At 37.1% G+C, this 14,545-nt stretch overlaps 1 protein-coding gene across 9 annotated transcripts in view; it reads left to right on the forward strand.

Moving 5' to 3' along the window:
- The window catches only part of CCDC171 (coiled-coil domain containing 171), a 168,116-nt gene that overhangs the window by 96,477 nt on the left and 57,094 nt on the right, over nucleotides 1–14,545 (forward strand). For 7 of the 9 annotated variants that reach the window (XM_035569709.2, XM_035569708.2, XM_035569707.2 and 4 more), the window contains 2 exons: nucleotides 8,844–8,989; nucleotides 12,275–12,329. In XM_035569709.2, the coding sequence (XP_035425602.1) occupies nucleotides 8,844–8,989; nucleotides 12,275–12,329 (201 nt within the window). Of the gene's footprint in view, nucleotides 1–6,634; nucleotides 6,662–8,843; nucleotides 8,990–12,274; nucleotides 12,330–14,545 lie in introns of those variants that run through there. The other 2 variants (XM_035569716.2, XM_035569717.2) reach the window with 2 other exon arrangements.

Raw genomic sequence — 14,545 nt, forward strand, 5'->3', positions numbered from 1 at the left:
AGGAACATGAGAAAATTATGAGAAGTCCTCTTTTATAGTATCAAGTATCTACCATCTTTTTTATAGTCTTGCACTGTAAGAACTATAAGGCAGGGGCTCTGTCAGAGTAAAAAATGTAACAATGGCAAAAAATAGAATTGTCTTTTCTGTGGCATGTAAGTAACTAATTTGACAGCATGACACTACCAGAGCACGGAAAAGCTGTTGCTGCTGCTGCAGGGCTGTCTAGCCTGCAACTGCAAAGGGTTAGCTTTTAAGGTAGCAGAGGAATTCACTTTTTCTAAGGGCAATGAAGAAACATCTGTCCTTTTTTAACAGCAAAGAAACCCACCTCCATTATTTGTAGTGATCCAGGTTTCTGAAATGTCAAAAAAAAAAAAAAAAAAAAACACAAAAAACGTGCAAGGGAATCAGTGGCAGGAGAAGAGGTAGCACGTCAGAGATGAACAAGGAATGATATTATAGTCGTACCACCAAGCATATGAATTCAAAAATTTGTAGTCATTTAACATCCTCCCTCCCTCCCTCCCTCCCTCCCTCCCTTCCTTCCTTCCTTCCTTCCTTCCTTCCTTCCTTCCTTCCTTCCTTCCTTTTTTAATCCACTGAGATCTCAGAATGATTAAGCCTAAGCTTTTCTAAAATTGTCTTTGATTATTTTTTATGTTGGTGTGATTCTTCTCTGCAGCTTTCTGCTAATACTAACATAATTCACTTAGCTCACAATACAATATAAATTTCTAGATTGTCAGGTGCATAAATTTGTTATGCTTATTAGCATTTTCCAAAATGTTGTTTAGAAGTAGGGTTTCATTATTATCTTTGATTGAATTGGGGTATGTCTGAATGGCCCAGTGCATCTTGGTATTCACAAGGGTGTCCATCATTTGAAATGGCTTTTCAACTTATATTTCTGCTCAAATGCGGTGATGTACCTAGCTAACATGTTGTACTTAGGCTTTTGGACTACAAACACATCTTAACACTGATGTTTTTGCTTGCTAGTACTACTAGCAAGATACTTGCTTGTATGTCTGAATGGTGCTTCAGTTAACAAATGGACTATCTAGATGTATATAGGTAAGGACATTCATTTTCAGAATGTGAGTGCCTACAATTTCTGATAATTTGTCTAAGAAAATTCTCTTGCAAGATGAAAATATATACATTTTCTTATCAATTGAATGACTCTCCTGATTTTATTTTTTAAATTGAAATATTTTTTACTATTTAGGTTCTAGATCTTGTAGAGTAACTGTATATTACAAGTGCTTTTTGAGCCACGTGCACAATCATTTTACATCTAGTTTTCTTTAGATTACTACTTGACTTTATGATAATGATTTGGTAAAGCCTTAGTTATGTTGTATGGTTGTATAATTTGTGTTCTAATATTATGGGGTTTTCTTACACAGAGCAATCACAGACAATTGTACCCAATACTGTATCAGAAATGTGAAAACATGTCTGAAAGTATTCCTTAATTCACCACTGCTTTGTTGGTTATCTGTTAAAATTATTTTGCTGATTAGTGTTAATGTTTTGCTTAGTAGCCCCACTTACCTTCTGTTATCTCATTACATGAGGCACTTTCAAAGACAAGCCATTTAGTACTTTGTTAGATAAACTGTGATCTGTAAGGTATGTTTAATTGCTTCTGTGCTACACCACATACTTCAGAGAAGAGTCATCATGTATGTCATTGCTCAGAATGCCAGATTGTGAAAAGATTGCTGTTTTAAGACTGAAGGTCCAGCAGCAAAGAGGTTAAAAAAAATAAAAATAAATCGCTGCTTCTTCTGCAAAGCAGATACATCTCATTCAAATGTCTTTTTGAATACACTCATGTTTCTTTTTCTAGAGGAGTTTAAAGGGCATGTGAAAACATTTGTTATTGAAAGGATGTCATGGGTGGTCAGCCTCAGGTTAGTTCTGTTTTGCAAGAGCACAACAGCCACATGGAGTTCATTTCAAACTGTTTTAAGACACTACTGCAGTCACTCTGAAACACACTGTGAATCCAGATACAGTATGTTGATATTGCAGAGTTTGGTTTCCAGTTGAGAAGTCTAAATCCATCTTGTTTGTTGTTATATTTCTAAATGTATGCCTTAGATGTTCTTTTTCATGTATTGATGAGAAGTCTCAGCTATGATTTTTTTTTCTTTGCCACAGAACTTCTTTCCCTAAGATTTTTCATCCGAAATATTTTGTTTTGATTTGTTCTTGATAACAAAGAATTTAAAACAAACTGTGGAAATTCAACTGTGTAGTTTGAATTAGCATAATTTAATTTCCATTGCAGATATGCACACTGAGAATACAGTTGACATTAAATATGTGTATTTACTATTAACTGTTGCTACATTTGTATGGTTTGTGTTTGGACCTTCAAAAGATCCAAGATTTCTCTAGGTTATCTGTAGACTGTCTTTTGAGGGGCACCCATAGGCTATCCTGAAGATTGCATTTGCTGACAGCATTGAATTTACAAGAGTGATCAAAAGCAGAGTGAACGTCCACTTTATCAGGGAGCCCCACTAGGCATCTTAACAGACTGTCTATTTGCGACCAAAATTTCCCCATGGTGCTCTTGTATGGCTAGAAACCAAGGGAATAATGGAACTTGCAATGCTTGTGGCCATTGAAATATAAACATATAAATATAGTTCTCATTTTTGTTCTTGAAACTGATGTTATTTTCCTAAAGTAATAACTACACAATAATGTTTGCGTTTAGGGTGAAAAAACATATACAGTTATTTCTAAAGATGTCTTCTTATCTGATAAAGAACAGTAAGACATACTAATAAGACATTCATGAAGAGCAGTGTGTTATACTAGTAACAATAGTGAATGTTAGTTTTACTTGAATATAAAAAGCAAAATAAATCATTGGAAGAAGGCCACTTAAAAAGATTTAGTTTAGGCAGTAATGCATGCCTTCTGAATGCTGATAACTGATAACTGATCAGCTGAATGCTGATAACTTCTGAATTGATAACTGAACATAACCAAATTAGACTAGTTTAAACTTTCTCTTAAAGGCCAGCGTATTGATCTGATGTTGCTCACTAATAATTGGACCTTCTCTTGGCTAGAAACTTTTGTAGGCTTCCAACTTTTTTTCTGCCTGTTATCCTGAGCAGCTATTTACCCTGAGCTCTTGGGAAATTTTTGCAAGATACTACTACTTCTGCTCTTACCACTTGGTAGCATTAAAAGCTTCTCTTCTCCAAGCTGAACAGTCCCAGCTCTCTCAGCATTTCCACATAGGAGGGAAACTCCAGTCCTTTCTTGGTCATTGTGGCCCTTCACTGGACTCCCTCCAGCAGCTGCATCTCTGTTGCACCAGGGAGTTCAGAGCTCCAGATGTGGCCTCATCAGTGCTGAGAAGAGGGGTAGGATCACCTCCTTCAATGTGATGCTGCATGTGGTGCAGCCTTCTGTGTCACAAGGGCATGGTTCTGATGCATGTTCAGCTTGGTGTCCACCAGGACCCCTAGGTCCTTTTCAGCCAAGCTGCTTTCCAGCTGGGGGGCCCCCCAGCATACACTAGTGGCTGGGGTTGTTCCTCACCAGAAATTTGCACTTCTCGTTCAACTTCATGTTTCTGTCAGTCCATTTCTCCAGCATGTTGAGGTCCCTCTGGATGGCAGTATGAACCTCTGGCATATCAGCTACTCCTCCCAGTCTTTTATCATCTACACACTTGCTGAAGGTGCACTCTGCCCTGTCATCCAGATCATTAATGAAGATGTTAAATGTGACCAGACTTGATAATGATTGCTGGGGTACACTGTTAATTCCTGGCCTCCAGTTCATTCCAGTGATCACCACTCGCTAAGCCCAGCCATTCAGTTTTTGACCTGCCTCACTGTCTGCTCGTCCAGCCCAGACATTGTCAGTTCTCTGTTGATTGTCACTGATAATCTTTAAAAGAAACAACATGGAAGACAAAACAACAACAACAACAACAAAACACAAGAGCACACACACGCAAAATCCTAGATATAAAAGAAAAACAAACAAACAAAAAACACCACAGAACAAGTGTACCTATGTAGAGCTTGGTAAAGCAGTGAGTTTTCCAGTCAGATCTGTAGTTTCTGTACATTGTGATAGAAGGGTATGCACAGTAGCTGTTATTTCTCTTCCTTGGCAGGAGGATTCTTTTACTCCCTCTTAGTTTCATTTCCTGATCAGCCATTTAAATAAGCATTTTGGACTCCAGAAGAGTCATGATTCATATATAGTCATGATGCATTTTGTTAAATGTTTTATACACCAAGTGCAAAAGCAAACAATGAGAAGGCAAGTATTAACTGTTCAGAGTTCTTCTCTTTCATTTTTAAATACTCTTCTGTCTTGCTAACCAGTGAGGTTGTGTTTGCATTTTTTTTTCACATGCTTTTATCAGCCTATTATTTCTCACTCACCAACTGAAAACTCAAGTTTTAACTTCTGCATTTGGGCAGATTGAATGATTTGATATAGAAAAGAGAGCTAAAAAAAAGACAGTCGGCATCTATGCTTTGTATGACCTACGTTTTATGAAAAATGAGACAGTGGAGAAGTATATTTTAGCTGATGGATGAACGGATTCTGGCCTAGCTTTGTATTCTTTTTCTGTGGACGGTTATTTGGTATTTACCTAAAATAACTTTACAAGGGGTATTCAATGTATAGTTCTTTTAAAAAATAGTATTTTGTATCTAGATGGAAAATGCGCATACCAAATTTCATCCTGAATATAAAATCTTTAATTTCACAGATCTGTTTATAACACACGTACTTCAGTATCTTGTAGTGCTGTGTTGTTGTTTCTGTGTAGTATATATCAAATTTAGTAAGCAGTTTGACCTGGCTTTGCTGATCTTGGAAAACATGCTCTCAGTATAAATATGTCCCACATGCTTTGCATGAATTTAAACTGTATGACTGTCATCATTCATCTAGAATGATTATCTCTCTTCTTTTGAATAGAGTGGTAAAGAATGGACATGTTGAGCTTTCATTTCTTTTTGGAACTGGTTTTGAGGAAAAAACAGATTGTTAAAATTATTTTTAGAATTTTCAACTCACCCTATGTACACCCAATTAGATTTTTCTTCAGTGCTATCAGTTACATGCTGTTCTCACCAACAAGTGTTTTTTCACTCTGTTTATGGAGAAAAAGAAGCCCAAATCTAAAATATCTCTAGAGGGAACTCCCTTTATGGATGCTGATGAAAACTTAACCGAACTATGAGATTTTGGTGGACTGTAGAGGAAGTGCAGTGAAGTCTGAAGGAGTACCTGAATGCCTAAACGTCTGAGTTATATGAATAACTGTCATTTTATGAAATGTCGATAAATTGGAGTTTGGCTTCTAAGTTGTTTCAGAATCACTTATGCTTGAAAGTGAAAGCTCAGCATCTTCACAAAACTATGTGCAGACATAGTAGGTTTTTAAAACCTCCATCCTTGTTATCATAGTCAGCCTTAACTTTCTAACAATTGTAATTGTCCACAGGAAACATTTCAAGATAAATGCACTATCAGGTTTTGAAATTTTCTTATTTTTGTAAATACTAAGACCTGGGGAGCAAAATAAGAGCTATATTGTGGATTAAGTGAAATATCTCAAGGCTGTGCTTTTCTGATAACTGAACCTGAAGTGACCTTTCTCAGACACAATTACAGAGCTGTATGTTTTTCCTTTAATTTCATCAGGGGTTTAATTAGTATACAAATAAAACTTCCCTTATCTTCCTTTCTACCTAATTGGCTTGTCTTCGCTTATATATGAAGTATGTGAAAATGGGCTGTAATTAGGGTGACCGTGTTAACCTTTTTTTCTCAAATGTACTGTTGCCTAAAGGCCTCAAGGCCTAAAAACAGTGCTTTGGATTATTGCTTTGCAATCACTATGGCTCTCCCATAGGTTTTCTCATGAGCAGAAGGGCTTTGGGTGCTGCCGGTTCCCACTGCTTAACGGGATCTTCATTCTTCTCCCCACTAAATGTTTATTGATTATCTCACTGCTCCACACTCAGCCTCCAACAACTTAATATCAGGTGACAGTCAGGAGAGTTCTCCAAGTAATTAGAGTGGAGCATTGAGGGAACAATTAGGAGCAGAGTTATTAAACTTGATTTATCCTATTCTCTCCTGAACACTTTCTTGGATATCAGAACATCACACTTTCACAATCTACCCTGGCTGAGAAATTAGTGGCTAACCTGCTGCTTATCATTGTTGCCTTGCTGCCTTGAGGCACACCCTCTTGGTTTCAGTCACTCAGCTGGAAATATTAGAGTCCATAAAGTTTATCAAGGGTTTTAATTAGATCAATCTGCAGAAAGAAAAAAAAAAAAAAGAGAGAGGCTTAGCAGCCATTACTGTAGAACATTCCATACTGTATTTGAGCAATTTTCAAGGCTTGACTTTAACCCAAAGTAGCAAGGATCTTCAAATGAATGCTGAAATTGTTTTTAGGGAGCTGTTTTGTTTACAATTTGTGTAGGTATTGCAATGTGATTGATAGGAAAGGTCTGAATCCTTTGGAGATTTCTCCAGAGAATAGTGAAAGTTGTCAAAATGATAAAACATTAAGATTTTTGATTTAATCATTTCTTTATTACTTTGTCATTAGATGGATTGCTGACCATGCTTCTCCAAGAGTTGGGCTTCATGCTTTCATCCCTGTTATGGCTTCATTAATAGGTCTGTGCTGGCAATTGATGAGCATTATCAGTTAGCAGCTCAAATAAGCTTTTGATGCTTAGTGAGTCTCTTCACTATCTCTGGTCAATGACGAAAGCTGTATACTGGAACAGCCTACTCTAGTCCTTGTAGGAGCATAGCTATCTGATAAAAGTTAAATAAATATGCATCCCTTCTTACCAGGGTGTTCATATTAGCCTGTCTTTCTCTGGTCACTTAGACCACTAGTATTTTGGAGCAAGACTCCAGCTGCTTACATCAAAGTATTAGGAGGATTCTCTTATGCATAGGCCAGAGCTCAGTCCTGTGACTGCATCTGTAAAACACTTTTTTCAAACAGATTGGGAAAGTTGGGGTATCCAGAGCGTTGCACCACAGGTGCTCAATAAATTTTCTTTGTCAAAAGATGAGAATATGAATGGGAGGAACATCACTCTGCTTTCATAGCTGTGTTTCCTCAGTACTGACTTAGCCTAATATAAATGAACAGTAAGCACAATAAACAGAAGGCAGTGTTCTTTGTTCTTAAATGATAGACAGCTCCTTTTATTCCTGCCAATACATTTCTAGTAATTTGGACATAATTTTTCTGAAATTCCTGTCATCCACAAATTAAGCTGTACAGACAAGATTTTGATAGTCACTGGTGGCATCAGAGTAATTTCTGAAAGCAATGTTTCTGGTTTTGGGTGTGTGTATGTTAACTGTGGAAGGAAGAGGTCTGTGTTTTAATTTTATTTATCTTCTTTTCCCAGGTAAAAATAGCATATTTAGTCTAAATTCTTGATTTACAGTAGATTTACAGTTGATTTTTACAGTAGTGATTAATTTCAACCTGGATTTTGTAAATTGCCAAACAGAGAGTTCTGGTAGTAGTGCTGTACCTTACAGTATGCTGTTAAAATAACTGATTGCTTTTATTATCTTGAGAAATGTTTTTTTTTTTTTTTTTTTTTTTTTTTAAATAGGCAATCCACAGATTTCAGTTTGTTTCACAGGATTATGTTGCTTGGTGCTGTACCTCTTTATTTTATAGAAATATTGTCTAATGTTTTTTTGAAGTGCTTTTGACTCTTAGCTAGGTTTGGAGCTTTTTCAGATTAGTCAAGTTTTCAGTGCCCTGCAAATTTTTATCAGCCTTTTGTATCTACTGAGTAAAATTATGCAGAATATTCTTAAAACTTAAGCAGAAACAGATTCCTAAATTTTGTATACAGGGTGCAAGAATACAGGGTGCAAAGGCAACTTTGCAGCCTTCTTTATCTCTTTATATTGCTTTAGAATCTGTCAGGAAATTTGCATTTTTAAAAGAATGCTTAGAGCCGCCTATTGTATTTTTCCCCCCCAAAAAATAAATACTGTAAGTGAAATGTAACATTTAGCAAAGAATGAAATCACATTATTAATACTGCAGTCTCAAAAACTATTGATTTATCTCGGCTGAAAGAAGTAGTAACTAGCCAGGTTCTGTATTAATTAGTTTGGTGTGCTATTTGTCATCTGTTGGATTAATCTGAATTGATTTAAAGCACATTGTGTTAATTCTAAGCCAGAGAGAAAAATAAAAAATAAAAATATTTCGCATATTGGAAAACTCTTGTTAGCACAGCGAAAGCACTATAAAGTAGTGTTTTAATAAGTATAGCAGCAATGTTGTACTTTGTGCACTAACAGAGAACATTAGTGTTTTCTTTTATCTTGAATTGTCTGAATCGTGCATAATGTTTAAATAAATACAACTTTGTTTATTTCCTTTCATTGTGAATGTTTTTTCTTAATGCTTCTTTTAAATTAAGGCTTGAGAATATTTTGTTCCCTTTAATGCTGTACTCTGGATTCTTTCTACTGTGTTTAGATCTGTTACTTGTAAATATGGTACCTGTAGCATAGTATATGTACCTGTTCGATCAACACATCACTCTATTGTATAAAACATAATTGTACACAGGCAATGTATTAAAAATTGGGGTGTTGTGAGTTAGTAATGTTTCTGCTGGAGAATTTCTAAAATGGTAGTATGTAATGGTCCAAATCTACTTCACAGTCAGTCTGTTTTCCGCTTTGTTTAATAGCCTATGGCATAAATTGAAGTTAATTATTTGGGTTGACAAGTAACTCTGCTTTCTGTCTGCTTGCAGAGACTCTTCGAGGCAAAGATGGAGCTGAGAAGAAAAGATCAATCTCTGCGTCAGCTCAATAGACTTCTTACCCAGCTGGAGCAGGACAAGCGTCGACTGAAAGAGAGCATCCATGATGCAGAGAGTGCCCTCTGCATGGCAGCGAAGTGAGCGCTGGGACCTTGGGGAGATCACTTAAAACAGACAAAAGATCAATTCTTACTTTCATGCACGGGGTTTTAGCCCTAGCTAATGTAATGCTACAAAACAAAAGTACATCTGTCTCTCTTTGAAATTCAATGATAGTCTTCTAAAAAGAAAACTGTTAGTTCAACATACTAGATGTATGTTTTCTGTAGTTAGCCCATAAAAATACTCCAAATTCTGGGTCCTGAAATAGCACAGGCATTTTTGTTTGGCAATTATGTTACTGATTTGACATCTCTTTGGTAGAGCCCTTGCACACTGTTTATTTAGGAAATGACTGCTTGTTTTCTCTATTTCCAGCTCATCTTTTTTATAGAGTGATACAATGTACATATAAAACATACAAATACATCAACTAGGTTACAGGTCTTAGCTGCCAAAGTAGTTGAAACCCACTTTGAACTTGGTATTACCAGTGGAACAGGGTAGATCTTTCACCTGATTTCAGAGTTTTGGTATTCAATTGACTTTTACAAGATTATTTCTAACCTCTGTAGTGGGTTTACATGGCAAGGTTTTGGTAGCAGGGGGCTGTAACAGTGGCTTTTGTGAGAATGATCTAGAAGCTGCCCCATGTTTGGTAAGGGCCCCACTGCTGACCAGAGCTGAGCCAGTAAGTGATGTTGTTTTGCGCCTCTGAGAGAGCAGATTTAAGACGGGAAAAAAAAACCACACGGTGCCACACAGCAGCTGGGAGAGTGAGAGGAGTGAGAAACAGCCCTGCAGGCGCCAAGGTCAGTGAAGAAGGAGGGGGAGAGGTGCTCCAGGTGCCAGAGCAGAAGTCCCCTGTGGCCTGTGGTGAGGACCATGGTGAAGCAGGCTGTCCCCCTGCAGCCCATGGAGTACCACAGTGGAGCTGGGTTCCACGCTGCAGCCCGTGGAGGAGACCACGGTGGAGCAGGTGGACCTGCACTGGTGGAGGCTGCGGCCTGTGGAAGACCTCTGCCGGAGCTGATTCCGGGCCGCAGCTGCAGCCCATGGAGGGGAGACCACGCAGGAGCAGGTGACCTGGCAGGAGCTGCTGCCTGTGGGGGATCCAGGTTGGAGCACTTTGCTCCTGAGGGATGGACCCCGTGGTACGGACCCATATCTGGAGCAGTTTTTGAAGAGCTGCTGCATGTGGGCAGCCCACGCTGGATCAGTTCATCAAGGACTGCATCCGGTCGGAGGGACCCCACAGCACAGGGGACAAGAGTGACCGAGAAGGAGCGGCGGAGAAGAAGCGCTATAGACTGACCATAACCCCCATTCCCCTGTTCCCCTGCGCCGCTCGGGGGGAGGAGGTGGAGGAGGGTGGATGGGGGGGAGGTGCTTTTGGTTTCTTGCCTTTGTTTCTCTCTTCTCTAGCTTGTTAGTAATAGGCAATAAATCTTACTATCTCCCTATGCTGAGTCTGTTTTGCCCGTCACGATAATTACTGTGCGATCTCCTCATCCTTATCTCAACCCTTGAGCCCTTTTCATCGTATCTTCTTCCCGTTCCTCTTTGAGGAGGGGGAGTGAGAGAGCGGTTGTGGTGGATCTTGGCCGCTCACTCGAGTAAAACCACCACAACCTCTTAGAATCATAAAGACATATAAGAAGATAACATTTAAACATTTAAAATTTTCATTATACCTGAGATACGTTTGACTTCTGACAAACAACAGCTTAGAAACTTTAAGTGTTTTATGCACAAGTAAAAACAATTATAATAGTTTTCAGTGGAATGTTTAACAATGTAATCAAAATTACAAATGTTATTTAGTATGAGTGTATTAAAGTAGATGTGACCTGAAGAAGGATTTGTTTGTAAAAGGTTGCCCCTTTTCACCTGGCCTCAACCTATTTTATGTATTTTACTAAAGAGCATTCATAACATATTAAATTCAGTAAATTTTTTTTGATCATTTTTAAAACTGTTTTATTGCTGTATATAGCAGTTGAAAAAGAAAAAAAATAGATTCATTTTGAAAACTTTTTTGTAGGTGCTGTAAACAAATATCAGAATTTTATTTAAAGATGTTATTTAACTATTCCCAAAAAGCAAGATAATAAGTCAACCACAGTCACAGGGCTTTTTGTTACCTGTGGATCACCTGTTAACCTAGGTCCAAAATTCCATCTAAAGGTCTTTTGTGATCAACACCTGAGAATATTCAAGGAACAATCTGACTTCCATATCATTAACTAACTTAAAAATTAATGCTTTTGGACTGGCTCTCCAGAACTGATTTTACACAGACAAAAAGCAGTTGCTACATAAGTGAGGCAAACGGAGTAGGAAAAGCGTGTCCCTGGCAATCCAATTGAAAGAAGAACCTGAAGATCCTGAAAAGACAAAAATCTACATGACTGCTTTAATAAGAGTGTGATAGCCAATCATATTTTTCTATCCACCTTTCCTTTTTGGCTGTTAGAATAGTATGAATCAAGAAAATGAGGAAGCAGCAGTCCTTCTAGGCCGAACACCACCATGTTTTGTAATTCAGCTTTAGGAACTCTGAAAGCTGGAACAAAGTGTTCACATAGCTGGCAAGGTAACTGACTGCCCTGGAATACTCAGGTATCAGCTTGCTTGGCATAAATTCCATTTGATCTCCTGTTGTGTTTTGATGGTCACTGTGGCCCACTCTCTTTAGTGTTGTGCAACTGTAATTTTATTTCTGTAAATGGAAGATGAGACCAAGGTTATTTATGGCAGCATAACTGTTCAAAGCTGTCTGTCTTAATGAAGCCTTGGTCTACAAAAAGGCATGAGTAGTATTGCATTCTCTGAACTTCTGTTTTATAAAAATAGGATCCTTGTCTGGACTTCTGTTTGAAAAGTCCACTGGAACACATAAGGGAATGTTCAGGTTTATAGAAGACAGTTTTTTTTGTGTACAAAGAAGACTTCATGAAAAACATAGTCTGTCAGTATTCTCCAGTATAAGAATGTAATCTCAACCCACTAGAGCCTGGAGTCCATTCAGCGTGCCTTTTCTTATCCAGGATTGCAGATTTCCTCTCCAGGAATACAGTGATTGTTCATTGGTATAAATACACCTTGATATATACATATATACTGAAATGCCCTTAAATATTAGTTTAAAAGTTTGCTCACAATAGATGCATCTTTCATATGGAAACATGCTGCATATTGTCCATGAACTATTTTTGTAATGTTTGCACTGGAAATAAAAAAGGAGAAAGACAAACGTAGTAATTTGTACATCAGTAGAGCTTCAGTTTTATTAATTACTCTGTTTTTTGCTCTTACAATAGACACAAAGAATTGATCGTTAGTCAGATGAAATCTGTGGAAGCCACTCTTAAAAAGGTAAGAATTTGAAGTGTTCTGTCTGTATTTTATTTACAGTCACATAAAGCTTTTAAAACTGCATGTTCTCAGGGAAGCAGGAGGGTAGAAGTTGAAAAACAACTTCCTTTCAATGGCATGTAAGTTTTCACCTTCAACTTTTCTCAGCTTGAAAAAGTATTCAGTTTTAGCAAGATAAATTACAATTATGTAGTATATGGACTTATTTTTAATATATAACTTATTATGTAGTTATTATCGTTACGTAATTCACTTTCCTTCTCTCCATCACTGAGCACTATTTCTGTTTAACTAAGTGAAGAATATTAATCCTTCAAATAATTCAGAATTGCTGCTGATTTATCTCTACTGAGTCAGGTGGAGTTCATCAAATGTGGTCACATACATGGTGCTCATAAGACATTTGGTGCTGTGCATGCTACCTTAATCTTTGATACATGATAAAATAAGGAAAAGATGGTGCATATTAACCAAAAACGTTAGTAATAATTTCTTTTAAAACCTTTTAAAGTTGAATTATAGTCTAAAGTTTTCTCTTGGACCTGTATTATTTTACTCTGGTATAGTATTCTTTGAAGGTTCAACAAAGCTGAATATGTAATTATTTGGAAGACAGAGCTGTTTTTAACTGTAGCTCTAGTGGCTGATTGTTTTATAACTGTTTTCAGTCCAGATCAACGCAGAGCAAAAAAAAAGAGTTTTTATTACCTTGGAGTGTTCATTTCCCTTATCACATCTTGAATTCCCAGCAACACGGGAATCTATTCCTTATTTTAGTTTCTGTGTCCACCAAAACTGCCGTTAATTTAATTTTCAGATACCCTTTTCTAGCTTTTCTTTCCGTTAATGTTCACAAAAAGTGACAGTACCTAAACTGCTTTTGTGTTTTAGCTGCAGCAAACCATGCTGAAAGGTAATTTTTTTCCTTTTTGTCCCCATATTCTTTTAAGTTTGGGAAATCTATGTAATGCAGAAAGTGCTGTGTTTTTACACTGACATGTACATGTAATGTTGTTGGCCTTGAGAATTTATTATTCTGGATATTATTTATTATTCTGGATTTTGAAAGCAGAGCTGTATATGCACAAGCATTGAAATGTTTGGGGCAAGCTTATAGGAAGTTTGCATACTTAGTAATGTTTTTCATGATGCAGTGAATGGGTAAAGAAACTGTCATTTTTCTTTGAGAATTTTAGTTACCACATACGCTTTTTTATTTCTTGATGCTTGTTAGAACTGCATGCAGTTAGGCCCAAAAAGCTAATTACTGAATAGCAGAGTAATTTATCCTTTCTGGTTTGTCAACCTAAAGAATGAAGAAAACATAAGAATTAGAAATGTCAGGATGATCTTTGCAGCAGGAAATAAAAGAATTGATTGTAAATCATTTATAATTTGACATATTATTTCTTCTTGAAGAACAAAGGGAAAATATTGATCTTTGTTTGGGAAATATCTGAAATGTAGACCTGACATCATAATAGTATCTAATTATCTACAATTATTGAGCATGGCTTATGTGTAGACTATCAAGTTTACATTGTTGTTCTATGAGAACTTGATCAAGTAGATGAAATACTAGTAGAGGAACAACAAGCCTTTCTTTTTTTCCCCATGGAAATTCTTTGAATTGCATTGTTTTCCAAAAAGGTATCAAAAGAAAAGGGATAAAGTTCTGAATCATCTGGAGCTGAAAAAGTATTTCTATTAGCTGCAAATATATTTATGGGAGTTCGACACTAAACATTGTGGTATTTCTACATTGATGTATTCATGAGCAAATATTCACAAAATTGCACTGCATCACCTGCAGGATCTGTGTTATCAATGCAAAATACTAAATTTTTGCCTGTAGAGCTCAGAGGGATTTTACAGACATCCACGGAAATCTTACTTAGTCTAGATGGTGTACACCGATATCCATTAAGGCAACCTCATTCTTTCCTGTACTGTATGTAGCCACTACAAGAATTCCAGAAGGCAGCAGTGTAGGTGCCAGGTCATCTGCCTTTGGATAAACTTGTGTGTAACTTGCACTAAACAAAGCAGGAATGGGTCTTAAGGGTCTCTGTGCATGATTTTAATACAGCTCTAGATGAGGGATCATTTACAATATTTACTGCCCCCCTGTGACTGGATGGAAAATCTGGTATCATACATTTGGCTTTGTCAACAAATTCTTGGGTTTGCTTGTGCCTGCTAAAGGCTCTGATGCT

This window comes from Cygnus atratus, chromosome Z, assembly GCF_013377495.2.
Source record: "Cygnus atratus isolate AKBS03 ecotype Queensland, Australia chromosome Z, CAtr_DNAZoo_HiC_assembly, whole genome shotgun sequence".
Taxonomy (NCBI): Eukaryota; Metazoa; Chordata; class Aves; order Anseriformes; family Anatidae; genus Cygnus; species Cygnus atratus.